Source organism: Lampris incognitus, chromosome 4 (assembly GCF_029633865.1).
Source record: "Lampris incognitus isolate fLamInc1 chromosome 4, fLamInc1.hap2, whole genome shotgun sequence".
Classification (NCBI taxonomy): domain Eukaryota; kingdom Metazoa; phylum Chordata; class Actinopteri; order Lampriformes; family Lampridae; genus Lampris; species Lampris incognitus.
In genome coordinates, this window is record NC_079214.1 from 16,500,133 (window position 1) to 16,524,716 (window position 24,584).

General features: G+C 43.8%; 1 protein-coding gene across 4 annotated transcripts; it reads right to left on the reverse strand.

Annotated features, from left to right (window-relative positions):
- Positions 1-6,336: 6,336 nt before the first annotated feature.
- Positions 6,337-20,955, reverse strand: rbms1a (RNA binding motif, single stranded interacting protein 1a). 4 transcript variants are annotated; one of them, XM_056278146.1, is made up of 14 exons: positions 20,606-20,955; positions 18,282-18,424; positions 17,264-17,316; positions 17,038-17,129; positions 12,803-12,960; positions 12,101-12,180; positions 11,845-11,957; positions 11,559-11,608; positions 11,348-11,438; positions 10,881-10,931; positions 9,797-9,898; positions 9,384-9,452; positions 9,021-9,095; positions 6,337-8,225 (listed from the first exon to the last, which is right to left on the reverse strand). In XM_056278146.1, exons 1-13 carry the CDS (start codon positions 20,654-20,656, stop codon positions 9,027-9,029), a joined length of 1,122 nt encoding a protein of 373 aa, XP_056134121.1. In that variant the 5' UTR covers positions 20,657-20,955; the 3' UTR covers positions 6,337-8,225; positions 9,021-9,026. The 4 variants fall into 4 exon arrangements, with proteins under 4 accessions (XP_056134121.1, XP_056134122.1, XP_056134120.1 ...); XM_056278147.1 differs by having other exon boundaries at positions 11,348-11,405; positions 17,258-17,316; XM_056278145.1 differs by having other exon boundaries at positions 17,258-17,316.
- Between the last annotated feature and the right edge of the window lie 3,629 nt (positions 20,956-24,584).

Sequence of the window (24,584 nt, forward strand, 5' to 3'; positions counted from 1 at the left end):
ATACTAATTTAAATATATACATATATGTATAGAGAATTTACTTGACTCACTGGATTATATATATATATATATATATATATACATATATATATATTATATTGAAGGCTATCTTTCTGCAAATCTGGCAGACTAAGTCAGCTTTTAAATTTACACTGCTATCAATTAGCACACAATGTCTCAGTAAACCACTTTTTACTTCCTCATGAAATGACTTGTCTTTTCGAAATACTGACTGCTGACTTAAAGTGTGTTAACTCTTACCAAAATAGAAAGCCATTGAGCTAGGCTACCCAGTATAATGCAATAATACCATATAGGGCATTCTACCATATAGGGCATTCATTCATTCATTATCCAAACCGCTTATCCTGCTCTCAGGGTCGCGGGGATGCTGCAGCCTATCCCAGCAGTCATTGGGCAGCAGGTGGGGAGACACCCTGGACAGGCCGCCAGGCCATCACACACACACACACACACACACACACACACACACACACACACACACACACACACACACACACACATACCTAGGGACAATTTAGTATGGCCGATTCACCTGACCTACATGTCTTTGGACTGTGGGAGGAAACCGGAGCACCCGGAGAAAACCCACACAGACACGGGGAGAACATGCAAACTCCACACAGAGGACGGCCCCCAAAGTTGGACAACCCCGGGGCTCGAACCCAGGACCTTCTTGCTGTGAGGCGACCGCGCTAACCACAGCGCCGTATAGGGCATCATCAAAACCTCTCGAACATTAACAATCGGTGCAGGGTTTTGTTTTGTTGTTGCATACCAACGGTTGAAAATAGCCTTTTGCACCTGCAGTGTGTTTTCGTGCCTACCTCCTGAGTGCACCAGGCGCAGTGGGGACTCAGCTGCAGGCACTCATCACACGTCACAGCGCTGCCAACCGAACACGAGCCTGCGTGCGCGCGCGCACACACACACACACACAAACACACAAACACACACACACCACAGTTAGATGGGGTCAGATGTAGGCAAGTCGGAAGTCTTTCTCAAACGCCAGTGTGGCTCATCCAGGCGGAGGAGTCAAACGTTGCGCACACACACAGTGTCCGGTATTTTTATAGATCCTCATACAGGATTTCACCCTGTGCTGGAAATGAGCAGAAAAAAAACCCTCCTCGGCTCCAGTCAAAACGCACCTTTCAGATCCTAAACTGATAATGGAAGAGAGTTGTTTATTTGATAGAGCCAACAGACGACCCATCCCGAGGGGGAGGCATGATAGACAGCAATGTGAATTTTTTTTTAAAAATTAAAAAAAAAAGTCATTCAGTTTCCAGGTATGGCGAGCTTACTGCTCTTGAGCTTGACAGAGGACACGCGTTAAATGGCTCCTTACCTTCCACATTGTTGATCCAGTAGCGGAGAATTAAGCTCAGCAGTACGAGCCCCATTAGTCCGCGCGGTTACTGGTGACAAGACAAGAAAAGCAAACGATCATTCAAACGCTCACATAATTCACAAGAGTCGCGTCAAAAAAAGAGGAAAAAAAGGAGAAAAGGGGAGAAAGAAAAAAAAAGGGCACTTCTGCGTCGTTAGTTGTTTGTTGTTAGTCGGTGCGGAGCCACCGCTGGAAAACGCTCCGTCTGACTTCCTCGAGCTGTACCTGTGTTGTGGTGCCGCTCTCACCTGGCCGGCCTTTTAAACCCACTTCCGTACAGGTGAGGGTACGGGCGCGCCAGCCGCCAGGCCGCCGAGGCGGCGCGTTAACGCAGGTATGGATCGCGAACCACGTGACCGACAACGGAGGACAGACAGGTGAGCCCCGCGCTCCGACCATTCGTTCACCGCGCGAGGGGTTAACGCGAGCGGTCGGTATCGAAAGGAGCGTTTTTATTTGTTTACGGTGTTGTCGCGTAACGAAAAGGAGGCTGGAGCGGGGGCAGGAAAGGTGTTTCACCCGGGCCGAGCTCTCTGGAAGTTGAATTATTCCCACCAGAACAATAAAAAAAACAAAAGCATGTTGACCTTTGCAGGAGATAGGGTTTCGGCAACAGCTTTCTGGTGGCCCAAAAAAAAAAGAAAAGAAAAGAAAAGAAAAGGAGAACCGGTGGTCAAACTCGAAGACATTCACGCAGTGAAACATTAAACAAAGTCTCAGTATTGAAGGTCACGGGACGGGTAAATACCTTTTCTTTTTCCCCTCCCTCGCTCCGCTGCCATGGGCTGAGGTGCAGGAGGCCTGTTCAGCGAGTGCTACAAGCAGGCTTTAGTAAGTCGGAGCATTCCCGTAACACGGACAAATGAATTGTTACAGACGGAGAAAGATAAAATACAGACAGGCCACGCCATAAGCAAACACACACACACACACACACACACACACACACACACACACACACTATAAACAAAAAACGTTAATCTTTAACATGACCGACCTGCGCATTGGAATATTGTGGAGAAATCTCAAGACTGCTCTTGTGTGATGATTGACTAGAGGAGACACAGCAGTGTGTGTCATACCATAGGCACCTGTCTCCTCTACAGTGTGTGTGTCTGTGTGTGCGTGCGTGCGTGTGTGCGTGTGCGTGCGTGCCGTGCGCCTGTGCAGGAAGGTGAACGAGTGAAGTGTGACACGTTCTGACCGTCTTGCTGGATTATGTTTTAGTAATGATCTGGTGTTATAGTTTAGATTTTATGTGTTTTTATGTTTTATAGTTTATCTTATTTTATAATATTTTGTATATTGTTATCGTTATATTGTTGTTATTGTTATGGAGCGAGAGAGCAAGAGAGAGAGAGGGAGCGAGAGAGAGAGAACAAGGAGAGAGAGGGAGAGAGGGCGAGAGAGAGAGCGAGGAGAGAGAGGGAGGGAGAGAGAGAGGGAGGGAGGAGAGAGAGAGAGCAAGGAGAGAGAAAGGGAGGGAGAAAGAGGGAGAGAGGGAGAGAGAGCGAGGAGCGAGGGAGGGAGAGAGGAGGGGGTGAGAGAGCGAGGGAGAGAGAGCGAGGGAGAGAGGGAGGGAGAGAGGGCGAGAGAGAGAGCGAGGAGAGAGAGGGATGGAGAGAGAGGGGGGAGTGAGAGAGCGAGGGAGAGAGGGAGCGAGAGAGAGAGGGCGAGAGTCATTCATATAAAAGGACAAATGCCCAATGTCTCAACAATATTTTATTTTTTATTTTTTAAAATATTTTATTTTTTATGTAGCATATTTCTAAATGAATTGTTCTCTGTGTGGGGGGGCATGCGCGTGAGCGTGCGCGTGAGCGCGCGTGTGCGCAGGATGGTGAATGATTGAGGGGCTGCCATGCGTAGGTGTTGAGCCATTGACAGCTGCAGTGCAAATTTCCCTGCTTGTCCCAACTGAATGGAATCTCTTAATACAGCGCCACACCCCTCTGAACCCCACTCAGCCCCATCTGTTGCCCTCAAAACCATCGCTCCTCGTCTCTCATGTTTCTCGTCCCCTCTCGTTGCCCCCCTCTCCCCATTTTTTCTTTTTATTGACACCCTTCTCCCCCGGTTCTATTCTCTGTATGCAACAGCGTCCATCTCTGGGGAAGTTTCAGGAAAGGTTTTCCTCTCCTGTCACCCACATCCCTCCAGTCTGGATCCTCTTGATCGAGACCTATCACAGCCCACCTGTGCACCCCCCTCCCTCCATACACACTGTTATTCCTACCATACCCCAGTCTTTTCTCTTTTCCTCTCACCTCATTTCTCCTACTCAGAATACACCACTTTTTCCCATGTAAGGGTTTTATGCAGCTTACTCAGAAACACTGGTGGATTATGCTGCAAAACCACATCAGGCTGCCATAAACTACATCCCGCAGTGTGAAAACCTGACTTGATAAAACCAGCAAGCAGAGTTTTGCATCAACACAGATCTCGTCTGCTTTGTTACATAAGTCTGTCTCTGTTCTGGTGTGCAAGGGGAGGGGGGGTTGGAGGATATCAGCCCCCAGTGCTAAGCAGCAACTCATGTGTTATAATCATATTATAACCGGTAATCAAATCCCTTGCCCGCTCTTCCCAAGTACTCGCCACTGCACACCGGATATCTCACATTAACCCGAGCGACGAGAGAGGGCTCACCTTCAGGGACGTCCTCTGATACCATGCTGTCCCTGCTGGTCCCCTCGTCCTTGTCATCGAGTGGACAAATGAAGAGGAGCGGAGAAGCATCAGTCCCAATACGTGCAGTTGTTGTGTATTGTTTCCCTGTGTGGCCAGGGTAATGTCAGACCCACTGTAACACAGCCCCTTTATGAGGCACGGCGCTAGGGTCACCCTTCTGCCCACGCTCCCAGCCTCTCCACTCTGTGTGTGTGTGTGTGTGTGTGTGTGTGTGTGTGTGCGTGTGTGTGTGCGTGTGTGTGTGAGAGAGAGTGCGTGAGTGTGTGAGAGAGAGAGAGAGCGTGTGAGTGTGTGTTTGCATGTGTATATGGGGTGTATATGGGGTCATGAGTGGGTGTTTTTTTTACAAGCACAAGCCCGTCCCTTCTTGTGTAGCGGTGTATGTTTTGTGTGTGTGTGTGCGCGTGTGTGCGCGTGCGTGCGTGCGTGCGTGTGTAAGATTTTAAAAGGAAGGCAGCAGTGATAATGAGTGACAGTAGCAACTGCTTATTGCAAGCCCTCCGCACAGCAGTTGGTTTTATCCGAGGGGGGACAGTCAGAGGGAGACTCGGACCGACGTGCTGGTGTTGCACCCTAGAGGCTAAACCCCTTCTGCAGCTCGCGCTACCTGAGAGCACTCAGTGGCTCCCAGCGCACGCGAACGAGTGTGCGTGTATGCGTTCGTCTATTAGCTTGCACACAATGCGCGCGCGCGCGCGTGTGTGTGTGTGTGTGCGTGTGTGTGTTTGTCCTCACTCGGGTTCAATTAATTTCCGCCGGCGAGGGGGAGGAAGGAAGAAAGGAATGTAAGAGCGAGATGATGAAGCTCCCTCGCCACGGTGGACTGGCTGGAACGGGGTCTGCGCGCACGTGTGCTGTCTGGGAAAAGGTAGCACGCGGCGCCTCGCTAACGAGGCTAATCAAAGCAGCAAAGCAGCAAAGAAGCAGCAATAAACGGTGACACAAAATACAAGGACAGACACGTGACGAAGGGCTGCAGCGGGTTTCTCGTCACGCTGCCCACGGCCACAGCCTCCTTCCACGTGGACGCCGTGCAAACCGTAGGTTAGAGAGTCCTCAAGCGCGAGCACCGCATTATGTGAGGCACCTCGAGATCCCCAAAATTGAAAATGACAGCGGACGTGTCCGCAGCCCCGTGTCCACGCCTGTTGCCAGGGTCTCCCGAGACACCCCGAGCTGGTCGCATCGCGCTGATGCGCTTGAAGGTCAGCAGCAGCAGCAGTTGAGGCGGTGCAGAGGCGGTAATGTGAGACACCCGATGCAACAGAGTCGCCGGTCAACATGGTCAGCGAGCAATACCGAGTTGGATCAGCAGACTCGACAACGAACCTCGTCGATTCGTTCCGCACTTGCATCATAAACTGTGTCACTAGGTTTCCCCGAGCTTTTAGCAGCCCCCCCATCACACCCCCCAGCATTTGCTCTACGATAATAAATGAATGACATTAGATACTGGACCCCCCCCCCTCTTAATGCCCCTGCCCCTAATTTGACCTTGGAGTTTTCTCTGGGGCTGGTGCCATGTGTCCCCCTCAGCTGTGGCGAATTAAAAGAGGGGAAAGCGACGGGAGAGGGGGAGAGAGAGGGGGGGGGGTATTTCATAACTCCAAGTATGTTCCTCATGTGCAAGGAGTTAATGCCCACAATGGGCATTTGACTGACATCTGCGTGTGCACGGGACGTGGATGTATATTCTTGGAGCCGGGGATTGGGGGGCCTGATGGTGGGCGTGATGGCTAATCTTGCACCCCGGCTGTTTTGATCCCCCCCCCCCATGACCGGTAAGAGTTAGCGGCGTGGTGCCTTTATGTCTCTGGCATCAGCTGCGCGAGGCCTCCGAGTTTAAGAGATCTGCTGCCAGAATGAAACCACAGAGGAAGTCCTGTGGAAATAGTGCCAGACACGGTCCACGGTGCCATTTGCATGTTGCGCTTGTTATCTTCGCCCCAATCAGACAAGTGGTAATAAAGTAAAAAAAAAAGAAAAAAAAGCCCAAAGTTGCAAAAAGGTTCCTAAAAATCCATTTGGCAACCCAGACTCACAGCACCATCTGCTGCCAGGGGGCGATATTCTAGGGGCTCCCTGGTTATTGGGTACACACTGGCATTTTTTTAGGGGCACAGTCGACAAATGAACGGGTCACACTTTGGCCTTCTTCTGATCAGGATTTGTCTTTTCATTGCTGATTCTGACCCGATTCCACGCCCGAGGTGAGAAGGAGCACCGTGTGAGTGCTGTTTTATTTCAATCTGTTCAGTGGAAAGAGCAAGGGAAGAACTGATGGAGAGTCAGGTGATAGTGACACAAAAAACAATGATGCTATAACATAATACATGAAAAAAAAAATCTACTTTTTTTTTTTTTTAGATTTCTTACATCTGCCAGACATGTAAAACAGAAAAACAAACACAAAATTGTACAGTATTTTTTTTTTGGCCATACATCTATACAATTTACATTACTAATTTTGCCACCAAACCCTGAAAGTCATGCTGTCAATCTTACTTCGGTCAGCGAGGCGTCGAAACAAATCCGCCACCACTGAGATTTCCTATCGCTGTGTCTGTGATGACATATCTCCAGCTACACAACATGTTTGTGTACATTACTGTTGTTGGGTTTAGTTGGAAGAGATTTCCCAGTTTATCCAAAACAGACCTGTTGCTTGTCATTTAGTGAAGATGCAGTATTTATGAAGAACCCCCCCGCGCCCCCCCCCGGTTCTGATTGAATCAAATCCCAGCCTTGTTGCAGAGAGCTGCATAGTAACAGTGCCATCCAGAATTATGGCTTTTTTTCTTTTTGTCTTACTCAAAGAAAACAGGAAGGAAGAAAAGTGACCGACGGCGTCCCATCTGCGATCTGCAACAACGCTATTTTGCAGGAGATCTCACAAAAAAAAAAATCTATATAGCTTGCATTTATTTTGCTTTTCAAGCACCACTTAAAAGAGCTTTATTTCAAAGAGAAGCTAGTTATTCGCTTTAGCTAAGGACTTCTAAAAAGGGAGCATCACAACATCACCACACTCAAAATGTAAAAAAAAAAAAAAAGGAAAAAAAAAGAACAATGTGAAGAATCGGACAAATAAAAATGAAGCAAAAGCACAATGTTCCGTTGCGGAGTTGGAAGAGTAATTTTTAAGTGGGAGACATTAAAAGTCCTAATATGCCAGCTCCTGAGCTTGGCGTTCGTCCTGCTAAGACCGTTCTGGCGAGAAGGGCCGTAACCTCAAAAAAACCCCGCGGCGCCAGCAGCAACAGAACCATGAGGTAGATCACTGGTCAAACTGACCTCTGGAGCAAAAAAAACAAAAACAAAAAACCACCTAATAGATGCCCGTTCCGTGTAAAAGTTCCTACAATTTCATAAAAGTACAGCTCTTAGTTAAGATCATATCTTGAAGAAAACAAAAACAAAAGTGGTAAGTAACAGGATGGAATCTGCCGAGCTTGTCACAATTCCTATTCGCGTGTATTGCAGTTGGACTCTCATCGTCTTTATTGCTATGAATCAAAATATACCTCATCAAGGTACCCGTTCAATGACACTAGTAAAATGTTTAATGTGACATGAAGAAGGCACCTTTTTCCAATAGTAAATTCATTAATTTTCTAGGAAGTTGGTTGTGTATTGTTGTCAATGTAGTTGAAGTGATTTATGCAAGGTACTTCCATGACAACTTAAAGAGAAAACAAAATGAGGCAAATTTTAAAACGTAACTCTTCAGTGCAAGCGAGGTTTTTCAAATCTCATAAATGAACTACCTATAAAATCACTGAAACCTTCCTCGGGGGGAAATATTTCAATCTCATGCATTTTGAACATCACATCACACATGGGTGTCTTATGTCACTTGTTTGAGAATCGTTGGAAGAGGGGGGAAAAATGTACATGTCTTTTCTTTTTTTTTTTTATCAAAATAAAACTTGCTTTTCCATGATTAGTCAACTACTTTTGAGTCCGTTTACACTGCCATCATATTCCGCCATAAAAGTTTGGGGTGTGCAACCAGTTCATCAGTCAGGTCCAATCAGAGAGGGCCAACACTGCTATCACTGTGATGCCATGTGTTAACTGCCCACATCCTCCATTATGGCTCACAGAGGGTAATCTAAGAACGAAAACAAAAGCACAGCAAGTTTAAGTGTTACTGTGTAACAGAAAGCACAAACCCTCATTGCCAGCAACGTTCATAATCTCTCTCCCTGGTACGTTCCGCCGCTACTTTCACTTACAGAGTCAGTCTGGCTTCATTACATGTAGTAACTGCTAACAAATGTTAGTTGTTGATGTCTCTGCACCCGAGTCACCGAGACAGATTCTGGTACATGTGTTGCACTCGGTGAACAAAATTCAGAAATTCAGTTCTGTATAGTAATGTTTTTCTTTTATTTGGGGGGGGATTTTCCCCCCTTTTTCTACCCAATTGTATCCGGCCAGTTACCCCGCTCTTCTGAGCTGTCCCGGTCGCTGCTCCACCCCCTCTGCCAATCCGGGGAGGGCTGCAGACTACCACATGCCTCCTCCAATACATGTGGAGTTGCCAGCTGCTTCTTTTCACCTGACAGTGAGGAGTTTAGCCAGGGGAATGTAGCTCGTGCCAGGATCCCCCCAGTTCCCCCTCTCCCCTGAACAGGCGCCCCCGATAGACCAGAGGAGGTGCTAGTGCAGCGACCAGGACACATACCCACATCTGGCTTCCCACCCGCAGACATGGTCAATTGTGTCTGTAGGGACGCCCGACCAAGCCGGAGGTTAACACGGAGGATTCGAACCGGCGATCCCCGTGTTGGTAGGAAGCGGAATAGACCGCTATGCTACCCGGACACCCCCTGTATAGTAATGTTTGTCGGTGACAATCATGTTCATGCTGTGAGGGTGAACATGCTCAGAAACTCACACATACCTCCGATTACTTGCTGTGTTGACTGTAAGGAGATGAGTTATTGGATGAATCTACCTGCTGCTGCGTGCCATTGTCCTAAAGAGCAAAACAGAAATGTTCTAACTAAACTCAATTCAAAATAAATATCTTTGGGACAATAAGGTCATTGACAGTTTCATGAGATTAATAATTTTCAAATCTAAGTCCTTGTAAATGGGAGTGTTTTTGCACAGTGATGAAGCAATGAAAACTATGAGTTTGATTGAAAATAGAATTTGATTGTTCACATTGGTATAAAAGTTATACTTCATACAAGGTGAACTGTAGTTTGAATGGGGGGGGCATACAGGCACAGATGATTGTGAGACTGCTCAGAAAACTTACAGGTGTAGTCTGCATGGGATGGCACTGGGGCATATAAGCTCCTTGCGCAGCAGGGTTAGCTGCAATATACTGTCAAATTGAAAAAAAAAAAGCATTTCTAAACCTAACTAATACATATTCATATCGACTCAAGGAGTGCCTTGTTGTTCACTCATTCTGCATTAGGTAAAAAAAATCAACACCAGTTCCCAATCCTTCCCACAGATAGCCATATCCTATAGTACAGGTACAGCACAGTAGAAAAATGAGATGCTGATACTGTATTTTAAATATCTTATCAATGTGTATGCGGTGTCAGTGTTTTGAATAAAACCATTTCCGCAATATGGTGTTATTCTGCCATTGAGCATCCGCTAATGCAGTTTAGTCAATACTGAACATGGTGACACGGTTTATCCCAGAATCCTCCTCACCATTCCACTGTTTCCTAAAGACAGATGGCCCATCTGCTGAGTAATCATGGATGTGGGGTGCAGTGACATGGAGGGATCCACAGAGGGAGACATCACAGCACTCTGCAGTAAAAGGAGTTTGTTAGTACTTCGCCGTAGGATGTTGACTTTCCACAAAGTGAATTATGTTTGGTGACAAAGACAGTGACATCTTAACAGTAAATATTGTCCACATAAATGGTGGGGAAATAGGCAACTGTACAGAAGTAGCATGACTTATAGATATGCAACAAGCCAAATTTTTCAGCTGGATATAAAATGGGAGATTTTCGGTTAAGAACACTGACATTATGTAAATCTATAAACTTTATAGCACCGATTTGTATGCAAACGCATCAGCCCGAATTTGACAAGAAAGGAATATGTGTGATCCTGGCTGTACCTGAAGAAACTTTTTTTACATTTTTTTTTAAGGGCATCAGCTTTATTCTATTCCTTTAGACACAATGCCTTTTGGGAATGATACCATTCCCTAGTCAAAAGTGGGTGAGGGGGGAATGAGCACAGACACTTGTTCTACTGGAAACCATCTGTTGGAAGAGTCATGGCCCAACAGTCATAAGACTGTCTCTGCTTCAGGCATTTCCTGCTGGATCCAGAGAAGGGGAGGGCGCAGGAGGCCAGTAGCTGTATGTCATTTCAGTTGTTCCATTTCTCTAGCCGAGTGGCATACACACACAGTCTCTCTCTTGCTGTTTTTTTCCTCTCACTCTTCCTCTCTTTTCCCAGTTCACAGACACATACATATGTGCTCTCTCTCTCTCTCTCTCTCTCTCACTGTGTAGTGTGTGTGTGTGCGTGTGTGTAAGTAGAGTGGCGATTTCCCAGAACTGATCTCAGCTCCATCCTCTCCCCACACAGGAGTAGTTTGGGAAGTTGTTGTTTTAACTGTGTCAGCAGAAAGCAGAGCAGGCTGATTAAAGTAACATTCTCTGCTTTGCTACAGGCACGGAGGTTTAAGTCGGGATCTACTGCAACCCCCTTTCCCTTACACAGAATTTGGAATTAAGCAACGAGGTGAAAGGCAGGGCTGTTTCTCGCTCACCGGGTGTTGCATTATGTATGATGGATGTGCCATCCAAGAATGATTCTGTACCTGTGAGAGGGACAGGGGAAAAAAACAAAACAGAGAAAGACAGAAAAAAATCCCTTACTCTCACACTCATTTGATCTGTTACATAAAATTACACAGAGAAAAAAAATCTACTCACACCCTCTCCACCCCACACCACCTGCATAGCCCACCCATGCACATTAACACAACCACACATACACCTAACCCTAAAGGCAACCAAGAGTGTATGAGTTAGAGAGGGGAGAGAAAGAAAGAAAGAGACATGAAAGAGGTGAAAGAAAGAAAGGGGGATGATTTACACCCAATTCTATTTCTTTGACGCGATAACATCAGCACATTATAAACACCGGGACTAAAGTTCATAAAAACCTAACAGGCTAAAGCAGGTCTAACGGTTGTTTGAACCAATTTTGTGGAAGAGGGATCCTTCAAAGTACCTGGTAGACAGAGACCGGGGACATGTAGGGAGACATGGCAGGCTGGGCAATCATCATCCTATTAGTCAAAGGATAAGGAGAAGGATAGAACCTAGCCAACAGAGAGCATTTCAAACATAAGTTCTAAGTTTGTGAGAATTATGAGTGACCTTAAGTCTGTAAAATAAGTTAAAAAAAACCATTCATGTGTCTTACACAGCATGTGACTTACCCACTCTGCATAGTTACTGAGGAGGGGTCATAGGCAAGCGTCATCGAACCCTGAGTTTAGAAGATGCACAATGTAGAATTACAAGTTTTAATTACTGCTGTGTCATAGGTCTTCAACCCAAAACGCAAGCCAAGAGCAGTTGAATAAACAAGAAATCATCTGTTTATCATTCAGAATAAACTCATTGTTCCCTGTGTTTCTTTTTCATTTCTTGTCCCAGTATCAAAGTACACAGAGCAACAGACACAGGCAAAGGCGTATGACATATCTAAATACAGATACGTACTAGTCTTAGATCCCCTTCCCTGGACCATGTCCGTCCGTTGGGAACTAACGGACTGTGAGAATGTTTCTTCCTCTGGCCGTCTGCAAACTTACACAACAAGGGCTCGGAAGGAGCTAGGGTAAGAGCACATAACTGGTGAGAAAACTTTTGCTTTTGTAAAAAAAAATTTGTTGCAGCCAAGCTTACCATCATTATCATTCATCACCATTGCTGTCATCTTCATCACACAACAAACTAAAAAGGCATTTATTTTTACCCAGACATCCAGAGGCTGTCTTGATGAATTTCCCATTGAAGTGGGAGATCACTGCATTGCACTGCTCTGTTGTGTCCATCCTGGTGACAGAAAAGAATTACAATGCAAACTACAATTTAGGTCTTTGTCTGGTTCTCCACTAGCCTCTATTCTACAGCAACTTACAATACGTGAGCAGGTATGGCACTAATGTGGTTCTTAAGGGCAGCTTTACAGGTCTTGTGTGGCGATTGAACCTACAACCTCGCGGCTCAGAAGTGGGCTAACCACTACAGCCTCTCCGCCAAAATACAACGAACCGGTAGCCTCGCCCTACACTATCTTTCAGCAAAGTTACTATTACCATTCACCATACTACAAACTCCGACGTGATCTGTATGCGTCTCCCATGTCCTAACAGAGGAAGGCAACCTTTCAACTACATAGACTGTATTTCAAGAGACACTCAAAATGTTCAAGACCTACGAAATCAAGTGGGAAACAGAGAATACTGGCGTGACGCTGTGAATGCATGCTTGACTGCAGTCGAAAGATGATGATACTGCAAAATTTCCTCTCCTGAGCAAAATCCTGACCCTGACACATCAATCGTAGCTGTGGTTTCTTTAAGTCATTAAACTAACCTTTCTCTTTGACACTGATTCTGTCACCTACGTTCCCTATGAACCACACTGCCACTTGCAGAATCCCCTTTTGACTGACCTGGCGAAGCCCACGCCTCGGCTGTTGCCGCTGTAATCTCTGAGGACCCGAGTGGACACCACCTGGCCAAATGGGCGCAGCATGCTCTCTAGTTCTTGCTCATCCACAGAGAGAGGCAGGTTGGAGATATAGAGGTTGGTTGGGTCCTGCTCCTGCTGCTGCTCACAGAACAGAGAATGAGGAGAGACGGTTGTAATCATTGCTGTGTGCTGTATATTATATGCTACATGTGACAACATTGTCAAAGAATGTCTTGTAGATATCCTGGGATGAACTGCTTCTGATGACAAACCAATTTCTGAGAGCTCAGAGCTTTAGTAATGTATCACAGATAATGAATGAATGAATGAATGAATGCCGTTACTTGTCACTGCACAGCTGTACAACGAAATTAAGTGCAACTCCTCAGTGGTTCAAAATAAAGAAAAAACAAAAGAAAAGAAAATATATACAAATAGTCAATAAGCACACATTTGCAGAACAACCAACATATAATGTATGCATAAGTATAAAAATAAGTGTAATATCTATTACACTAGATAGTCTGTGTATCACACTAACCCGAGTCAGAATTTATTTTTTTTTGCGTATGCCAAATGTACAAGTGTTATTGCACAGTTTCACAATATTATTACAACCTTAGAGTTTGTTAGCAGCCTGGGAGTTTTCCATTGAAATTTCATTATTGTGTTTATATGATACTGGGACTCTACTTTTTGTGGGGTTTCGTTCTTTTTTAAAAGAAACATTAATTGCCCTTTAATCCTTCAGTAGCATTACAGAACAAAAAAAGTTTCTTTAGGGATGCACCACTACCCATACTGATGTTGGATGTCAGATCAATATCAGGATAAAATAGGGTATCAGACATTTTTCCCAAGACTAAAATCCAATACCAAAAGCCACGAGTAACATGTCATAAATCAGGGATCAGGAACACTTTGTCATTTCACCTCATGTACTTGCACACATGAAGTCAAACGAAATGCCATTTCCCCCAGACCATAACATACAGACAAAACCACACTTAAGAACGACAAGAACACACATATTCAAACGAACACCTTCATCCAAAAAAAAATAAATATATATATATATATATATATATGTGTGTGTGTGTGTGTGTGTGTATATATATGTGTATATATGTGTGTATATATATATATGTATATATATATATATATATATATATATCACTGTGCAAGGGAACAAATGCTAGCCAGGATGACTGTCGGAAATGCCGGTCTGAATGGGCTAGCAGTTAGCCTAGCCTGCCCCGATTATGCGTCCTGTCAGACCGCCCTCCGTGTTTCCTCCTCAGGCGCAGCTCCAGGCAGGGGCCGTGGTCCCTATGGCAACCAGATGAAGCGGTCCAAGCCCTCCCAGCCAATCCAGCACCAGGTCACCCAGCCAGACACCCTTGACACACCTCCCCGCACATCAAAAACACCAGTCAATGCCAGGTGAGGCTGCCGCCAAAGCGGCCCCTCGGTGTTATCGGAACTGGCGGTCTGCACGGGCTAGCAGCTAGCTTAGCCTGCCCCGCTTCAGCGTCCTGTCAGACCGCCCTCGGTGTTACCTCCTCGAGTGCGGCTCCGGGCAAGGCTGCGGTCCCTGGGCCCACAGCACAGCAGACAAAGCTCTCGCTCGCAGCCGATCCAGCGCCAGCTCTCCCAGCCAACAAACGAAGACAAAAATTTAGATGCAGATGTGGACAAAGACACTGCATCGACGGCACTGGGTGAGGCCCCCGCAAATATAAATTCGCACCGCCATCTTCCCACCCTGGTACTGGGTGAGGCCGCTGTGAACGTGAATTCGCGCCATCTTCCCACACCGGAAGTGGAAATTAAAGTAAAAGCCTTGATTTACTGCATTTTTAGCACATAAGCCTGTGTTTCTATAATGGTGGGGGGGAAAAAAACTAATTCTACCTAAATTATTTTACCCATTGACCCAAAACTAATTGCCTAACTGCGTTTTAACTGAACGCCCTCGCGCGAGTTTAATCGCTCGCTTGCTTGAAAAAGGAACAAGCAAATTTCCTGCCACGTCACAGTAAGCATATTTGATTAGGCCAATGCCGCTAGCAAGTTTGCTAGACCCGACAGAAGAAAGCTAAGTTGTTATGGTGATGGGAATTCCAGCTCTTTTTAGTGAGCCAACCATTTGGCTCAGCTGAGCAATAAGATCCAAATGATGTATGATAAAATTAAGTACGATAAATGATGTAAAAAACAAACATCAAAAAACTATTAGACATGTGTATTGAAAGTTTTATTGTAATTGAACTATGTTTTGTATGTTGCCCACAGGTGCAACATACAAGTCTCACCATGCTTGGCTCTTAATGTTGTTACCAAAGTGAGACATTTCTGGATCGTGTTTAACAAATACATTATAGGATCATCCTATTATTCTGTCTTGTATTAATTTACAAAAATATAACAAAAGAAAGAAAAAATGGGAGCCGGTTCCCATTATTCACATAGAGGAGCCCGAGTCGACTCGTTTGCGACGAACACATCACTATGAAAAAGGAAGTCATATAAGTTCATCATAAGTTATCTTGCGATCTTATCTCATGATCATGGATCAGCGCAGAGAGTCAGTGCCGTGGTTGGCCTTGGAAGTCCCACTGGACCCGGAGATGGCAGTCAGTTTGGGTGCATATTATCAACTGAAGACATGATCCACTTGTCCTCCAACTTGACTGAAGAGGTCTTTGTAAAGTGGGCGTGGCTTCTAGCCCTACTTGAAGGTGATTGGCATTCGCCAGGTGAAACGTTCGCTTGAGTTAGTTGAACATTTTTTAACTCAAGCAAACGCTCATTGCACCCATTTCTCAACGCTCAGTTTCGCTGCGATTAACTCCAACCATTCGCCATTGACTTTTCATACATTCGCACCACTGGTAAATTTCGCTTTGTGCTCGGTTAAAACACACCTTAAGTCTGCACTATTCAGCAAAAATAATGTATGGGATCGATACTTGCTATCGGTCGATACTTAAAGTTTTGTACTCGGACTCAGAATCAGCGGTGAAAAAGTGATATCGGTACATGCCTCGTTTCTATGTCTTGAAACAAGCCCTAACTAGATGTAGCCTGAAACAGTTGCAAATACTATTAGTAGTCTCTTTTACACACTCTCTTCATCCACAATGTTGTTAACTTTTTATTGTCTAACCTAATTTGTTTTGATTTTATGCTGTCTGATACAGTGCTGCTTGTTTTTTAACTGTTCTGTAAGGTATCCTTGAGTGCTCTGAAAGGCGCCCATAAATAAAATGTAATATTATTATTATTAAATGCACACTAAACACCTAACACACACATGCGCACAAACACAGAGTGTACTTTATTACTACTGTGAAGTAGAACATCTCCGTCAAAGAATTCCCTTGAAACAGCAGGAGAGCACAGTAGCCTAGCTACCACAGCACAGCACACAAACTGTGTTCTGCAACACTTGGTCTAAACACAGCAGCAAGACAAAGGTCTCCAGAGAGCACCCCTTCATCAATGAACTCTCTACCATGCATCTAACTACAGAAGCACGGGTTGGGCTAGGGAGGAGACAAAGGAAAATATGATGAACCAGAGATTTTCCACAATATAAAAGATGAACATAAAGTCATATGACAATGATATTCATCTAAAAATACACTGCAACAATAAGAAGTTAGGCCACTACACATCAGCTGGTCAAATAGGGCTTGATTCGTTAAAAATCAGCAAGCCTTTGATACTGGGCCTATACCAATTGCTGTAGTGCAGATGCTAACGTCAATTAGCATGAATGCTAATAGCTAACATTCAGCTATCAACAAAACTAATCTGGGCTAATCCATGTGGTCCAATCAGAATAGAGGAATCGTTGGGGGAGAGGAAGCTGGTGGTCCAGTACATGTAATATTGACTGACAGGTTACTTGGCAAAGTGAGACGTAACCATATGGACGTAACATCTGCTTTCTGCAGTGAATGTAAATGGGGTCACGGGAAGAACAGCCAGTCAGCTGAGGCCATGTGACTGCTCTAATGTCTCTATCTAACACACAGAGACTGAAGCACGCATCAAGGAAGCACAGCCCCATACAAATGTTCACACACACACACACACACACACCCATATGCAAGCATGTACACAAACATGCACGGTACAACCATGTATGAGCAAATGTACACACAAGCACTTTAACACACAAGTACTGTATGCCCACATCTATCTCACCTTGGCCATTTGCGCTTGTATACCACTGGTTTTGAGGGCATGCACGGCTTTCAAAGCTGCCCCTGGGCTGTCAAAGTCCACGAAGCCATAACCTGTAGGTGGTCGAGTAGTATTAATAGACACCATAATGAGCCTAAATTACACATTAAATAAACTTGTTTGTTTCTGTATACTGTCATTATTATTTATACAGGCTCAGTGAATGAAGAACAGTATTGACCTTTACATTTGTTGGTTGTCTTGTCCAGGATTGCCTTCGCTGATTGGATCTTGCCATACCTGAACAGACATGAACACGTTATATTACTAGTCATGGAAATCCTGGATATGTCATGAATATGTCAAGTATTTAAACTGATCATTTATCATTTACACGAAATATCAGTTGACAGGTCTGAGTTATTCCACATATACAACAAGAATATAACACAAATAACAGCGTTGTTTTATCTCCTAATCCCCTCTTCTCTGCTTTATCCCTTTCCACTTTGGAGCATAAGGTTTGTTACGAAACTGCCCCACCTTGTCGCCACTGGCTACAAACAAGAAAGGTCTAGTAATAAAAGCAAAAATAGATTAATTGAACGTAACGTAACGGAGCATATTTGGTCAAATGAAAGACGGGGTTATAGAAACACATACACAAGGTAAATGTGGCAAAAGAAAACTTGCACGAATTACTGTAATATGTGTTTTAACACAGTAATCATGCAATCTAGATGCTTCGTAGATAATTTTTTGTGATAAACTGTGGTATAAACACAATTTGCAGAACTGGTGTTTGACTACACACACCACAGAGGCTAAATGTCTAGCTTAGATCACCATTCAAGCCTTAGTGCTATGAAAAGCTCTTTCATTTCTGCTTTCTGCTGGCAAAGACCATTGGGAACAGGAACAAAACATAGGCAAACATGACAAAAACAGCTGCTGTTGCTGGTTGCATGGTTGAATGCCTCTCTCCATGTGCATGTAATTCTGAGGAAGGGAGAGGACATGGAATAAATTGAATTATGACCTCCACCACATTAACTACTACGACTAGAGCCAGAAAGTATCAAGTATATTCACTAGGCTCCTTTAAATGACTTTACCATTACATAACGCTAAGTTTTTTTTTTTAATCCTGTTCCAAATAATAGTTTAGACTGTGACTTTTTTTGCTGTTGGTGTAAAGGAGTGGTATTGGTGTGCTCATGTATGTACAGCCGAGCATACTTGCGAATTTGGATGCGAGTACTCACTGCTGGCAGAGTTTTACCAGATCCAGGTCTGTTGTAGCAGGGGGCAGACCTCGGATGTACAGGTTAGTTTTGCTCAGCTGCTCCAAACCTGTGCTGCTGCTGTTGCTGCTGCTGCTTGGACTGGACGGAGTCATGGGGTAGGACTGCACACAGGAAACTGACTGTCATTTACTGCATGGAAGCTGAACGATCTCTCTAAACTAAGATAAATATCTATAGCTCAACCTCTACATGGACAGACAGGCAGGCAGACAGGCAGACAGACATACATATAGATAGCTATGACTCACACACAGACACACACACGCACACACATATATTTACAGGCAAAACACAAAATACACAAACACCCCACCCCACATACAAGATTTGATGCATTCAGTTACAGTGCATCGTGATAGGTCAGCACATGCACGAATTGTTGTACTCTCGTGTGGCTGTTGTCATCTTAATGTTCTTCTGAAGGTGAAGTGCAAGGCACATCAATGATCCACAGAACTAACAAAACAGCTTAAATATTTTTCTTTGGGACATGCATGGGACAAAATTTAAGAATCAGGGCTGACATTAAGAAGAGGTCCTATGTGCCATTCTGCATGTGGGTCAAATACTTATAATCTTGTATGAGATACACAAGAAACATTGGGTAATCGCTAACTTCAGTCTTCCTAATTTAGAGTTTGTCAGAAATCTACAGTCTGGTCATTTCCGGACAAGCCATCCAACTCTCCCCTACAGTTATTTCCTTCCTTTTATTCATTCATGACAATAGCTTCGAGCCAACTAAACCCTCTCCACATTAGCTCAGAAACAAACCCTAACTGCTGTTAGGTTTCTGTTAGGAATTGCACTATCCAAATCCATTTCAAGTGTAGTGCATAAAATGCTAAAGCCATAGCAACCACAGCAATGACAAAACTAGAGTCCTCATACAATAGAATGTTGCAGGGCTGGTGTTTGTGCAGTTCTTTTAATACTAAGGAAGTGACTGCCATGACACACATGCTATTGTGGTCTGTATGGATTCAGGTAGAACCAAGGAATGTTGCTGACGTACTTTTAAAAAAATGTTTTTTTTTCCCAGAGTATGGAGCTACGTGGGTTCAAACCAGGCCTCAGACATTGCATACCTATCATATTAACAAAGTCTCACTGGTAGGTTTTAAAGACTTCATCAGAGCCCACTACACCATAATTATATCTAGACAGCAACCTCACCGACTCCTTCTTTACAGACACAGCAGACAAACACTAGGTTAGGTTAGTTTCAGATCCTTGTCTCCTTGGTGTGATAACATGTTATGGAATCATTTTTGTCACCGTGGCTATCCTTAACCTATGAAACGAGAAACCCAAGTCAGCTATGGAGCTAATGGCATATATTTGAGTTAATATAGACACTGGGCTATTACCTCATCCCTCCTGATGTCAGAATGTCCACTTCACTTTAACTGATGGACAAGGAGTAGTCAAATAAACCCCTTTAAACAAAGACACAGCCAGCAATGTCAGCCGGCTGTTTTCACAGTGTATGTTTTCATATCCTTGTGTTAAGACTCAAAGTCAAAGATGATAGTAATGACCAAAAATGGGGAGTAGGGGGTGGGGGTGGGGGCCTGCATTAACATTTTCCCACACGAGATGAAAATCCAGGATGCTTTACTGGTGATTAGCTCACTCCAGCACAGATTTATTCTGAAGGAGAGCCCGCCTTTGGATCCACTCAACTGACAGAACGTACTGCGAATCGGCTTCGTTATGCCTTACAACAATTATTTACTCCACAACAATGGCAAATCTTTTTTTTCCCCCGTGTTGTTTTATTTGGACTCTCCTGTAATGAATTGTGAGAGTCTTCCTGGGAATACAAAGCTATAGCCTATACATAGACACTGGTCCGACTGGATGGTCTCTCTCCATCTAACGACATCTCCTACTTCCAACATCGTCATCAGTCTATCAATCCCATCTCCACATGACCACTAAATTAAGGTGCATCAAGGTCGAGAAAACATGTTTTTGTTTCAGTGTTTGTTTGTTTTTTTTCTTTTTGTAAAAGCTTTTGAGATTATTTTTTTTTACATTAGAGGTTGGGATTTTGAACACACAAGCCTATGTTATCACCCAAATTAGCTTAGGAAGGTTTCCCCAATGTCATGTCGGGATAGCTTTTTATTATTTGCTGTGGCAGCCAGGGTGTTCCTTTGCCATTCGATATCTACCAAGCAGGCTTGTTCGGGGTGTTCCAAATCCGACCTCAGGTGTGGTGCGAAAAAAAGTAGGCAAGCCAGTGTGCATTTTCCTTTATCCTCTCATCGGCCTACCTGCTTACGATTTGGTGTCTTCAGCGGGTTTCCTGTATTCGCAAAGATCATCCTGGAGGTAACAGTTGTAGCCTATTTTATTTCGCTAATCAGATCCAACAACGGCGACGAGGAACCGCCAGATATATTAAAGCTTAATCCGAAGGGTCTCCAAAGTAACCTTTAGATTCACAATATCGACATACTACACGGGATGGCTGACACTACTACCGAGAAACTGAAAGCGGGGGTTTGGTTTTGTTTTTTTTGTTTTGTCCTCTTTAGTCTACATAGGTACTGACACATCTATACTGTCAGATGCAAATACCCGACGACGGACCAACCGTACGGTCCGGTTCATTGATCTACGACGTCCTGCCGACCGTTCCAGAGTCCCACCTACGGACCAAACCATTTCGTAGCTACGGGGGTGTCGCGATTTAAAGCAACAACGGGTCCTGCTCTCCGTCGGTTTGCGCGACAAAGCGCCACAGCGGTGGCGATTATTTATCTATCTAGCTTATGTTTAAGAGTGGACGAATTGCGTCTACTCTCGTCCCGAGTTCAACGAACGAACTCGGGGATCGGCGGGCGGGGTGGAGAGGGGTTGTCGTTTTGGGATCGCCCGGGCATACCGAGCATTCTTTGCAACCGTCCAGCCCCTCCCCCCATCCAGCAGCCTGACATGTCACCGAGTCAGGATGCGATGAGAGGAAGTAGGGCTGAACTAGGCAGGAGGTCACAGCTCCTCTCTACGTTTAACGTAAAGACACAGTGGAACTGAAACGCGTTTTACTCCGTTTAGTTTTTTATTTGCCGTTATTATTGAACAGGTTAGAGGTAGCTAAAGTGGGCTGAGCTCAGATTGACATCTTAAACATGGTACAACTCGTTCACATTTTGTGCAGCCTTGTTGGAATTCTGAATGATTTTGATGTACTAAAAATAGCCAGTTTTTCAAACGGAAACATATTCGATACTTTGCGGGATAATATTGATCCCCCCCCCCCGTGCGGCCCATCTTTGATTCAGATCCGATCTCTTAGATACTGCTACATTGGCCCTGTTTAAGTATAGCCAATGTCTTAAGGAAGATAGATGGAATTGTATGATGCACATGAATTTACCATTATTTCATATGAATGCAGTCCTGCTGGGACTATAAGCACACACACGCACGCACACACACACGCACACACACACACACACACGCACAAAACCAGTCACCAAATAATAGTTTACAAAACATTGTTTAGTCTGTAACTAAATAAAAGGTCTGAAACACCACAAAATGCAAACTGAATTACAACTGTTGTGAAAACATTTGCCACATTAATACATTCCAAAGGAAAGCATCAAAATGATGCTTTCCTTTGGAATGTATTAATACAAACTTATCAGTGGTCCGTAACCTACTTGCAGTACATCAAACCATACAAATAAAGACATTACAAATGAAAGGTAAGAAAAAAATGGAAATGTGGAAAAAATATACACTGACAAATAGCACTGACTTGACTTGATCTGACTGGCCTCTGTGAAAATACTGACTGGAGCATACACGAGGATTGTTATTTCCCATCTTTCTTTGGTAAACGAGTTAATGTTACTCTTTTTCTGGTTAGAGGTGATAAATCAGTTAAATTTCCCACACCTAGAAATGTATAGGAAAATCTGGTTCATTCACGAATGAATGAATATTCATTCATTCATTCATTCACTCACTCACCCACTCTGCATGCCCACTTGATCCAATTCATGTTTTTGTCATCTGCATTTTGCAAATTGCTGTTGCAGTATAATGCTAGCTTGTATTTGGGTTCTTAAACATTGGGGTGTGCAATTACGGGGTTCTTGAAAATTTCATTATTTGGTAAAAAGTCGAGTAACTCACTCGAGACTTCCAGATTTGACAGCTTTGCCTCTGAATAAGTCAGAATTAACCTGAAAACAATCAACAGCAGCTCTAAAAAGCAGAAGGTTTGAGTAGTTGCACGAGTGAAACATATGACTCAGTTAACCGAGAGCTGACATGTGGTTTCGCCAGTGGTTTGATGAATTAACCTTGACCTTTTGGAAAAGATTAGTGAGGAGCAAATAGAGACAAACTCAATTAGATTTCCAAATCCATACCTCAGATTTGACATAATGACCGAGGGCCAGCCATTTACTCATATGATAGGAGATATGATACAACATATGTGAGTAGTCCATTCTTTTACAATTATGCCGCCGGCGAATATAGTCTTCAAATGTCATAAAGAAGGAAATGAGGTTCAATATGTGTGTGTGTATGTGTGTGTGTGTGTTGTGTGTTTTATGTACATATTATTTGACCTATACCTGTCAGTGCCAATCACACAGTAAAATTCATTTAACATGTAATCAATCATCTTGGTAAATAAAAGGGAAATAGATATTTGCTTTCAACTTTTGTATAATTAGACCCATTTTATCACATGCAGTCAGATAACTGCCTGCAGCAGTGCCAGCCAGTAGTACCTATCTGCTGGAGATTTATACAGTGAAGCCAAATCCAAATCCCATCAGGATGCAGGGAAGCTCTTAAGGCATCACATTTCTCTTCCCTGCTTCCTCTGCTGGTAAGATTATGGTTTCAGGCTGGTGTCATGTTACAAAGCTGCCTCTGATGTTCCTTAGAATAAAGTGAAATTTTAAAACAGCTAATCAGCTGCAACAGCCGACTCCTGCACAGAGATTACACCCTGTGCTTGTTACCCAGTTTGGTTGTCAGATCTTATAAAAGGTGTAATTAATCGATTTTGTTGTATTTTGTGTTTAGATAAAGTTTCATGAAAATGCAAAGAACAGCAACAAAGAGATAAAACTGCCATATTTCCTTGCTGCAGTCATACATACATGTAACCTGCAGAAGGAAAATATCATTCAACATATTCTCTGCATGTATGCCAAAACGATTTGCATTGTCTTGAGTGTGGTTAAACTATAATTAACAAATTAAAATATGGTCCAACTTAGGGTGCATTTTGCTCTCCATTACATCTCTGTATATTGTACTTTATACTTTCTATACTGTGTATTGTATGCATGCAAATCTCACAATGATCATGTAGCCTTACATGAGTTCATTCACCAAAAAGACTTGGGAATAACATTCAATATGCTTGGAAGACTTAAGTGAACAGCTTTCGCATTTCAGGATATGAATCAAATCTGGGACTGTTAGTCAGACATATGGTATGCTGAGTTTGGCAAATTAACCCAGTGAGTAATCGTGAATGGGTAAACTCCACCCGGATAAAAGCGAAGCTGACGACTCTTTGGGGACATGTCAAGACTAAGGTTCACATTTCATTTGTACCAGGTTTCCTTTCTCACTTTCTCAGCATTTCTTGGTACTATGGGCAAATAAATGTATGACTGCAAGATAATAATTATCAAAACTTACAGTAGGCCCGTGTTCGCAATAAAGTGAGCAAAAACCCCACTGTAGATTGTGAAAAACAGAACTATGCTCTTGTTTCCCCTGTTTGTCTTGTCTGACAGATTTACATCTATGATGCAAAGCCTGACTATCTGTTAGACATTTGGACAGTCGCTCACTGTATGTATTGAACTGTCTTCACTGATACTGTAAGCCAAGAATAAGTCCTATGGGGCTTTTCTTTACTGTAACAAGGGAGGGATTTAGATGGGGGAAAAAGCTCATCTCACCTCTCATCTGCTTTTCATTCATTCAACATAGGATAATCGAAAATGAAAGTCCAGGTAAGACCCATAGCTTTCCAGCTGACCTACTTGGCAGGCTGGCCAACCTCACCACTATTTGACTTACCTGCAAGCTGTTGTATCAGCATAGTTGTGCTTCTTTATGACTGATATTCGCCCAGTATAAAAAGGACCAAAAGGATCAGCTTGTTTTTTTTGTGTTTTTTTTTGGCTAAGTGATAGTAGTATAAGTTTCAACCATGGTTTACGGGCCTACTAGAGTCCCAATGTAAATAATGAAATGCTCGCA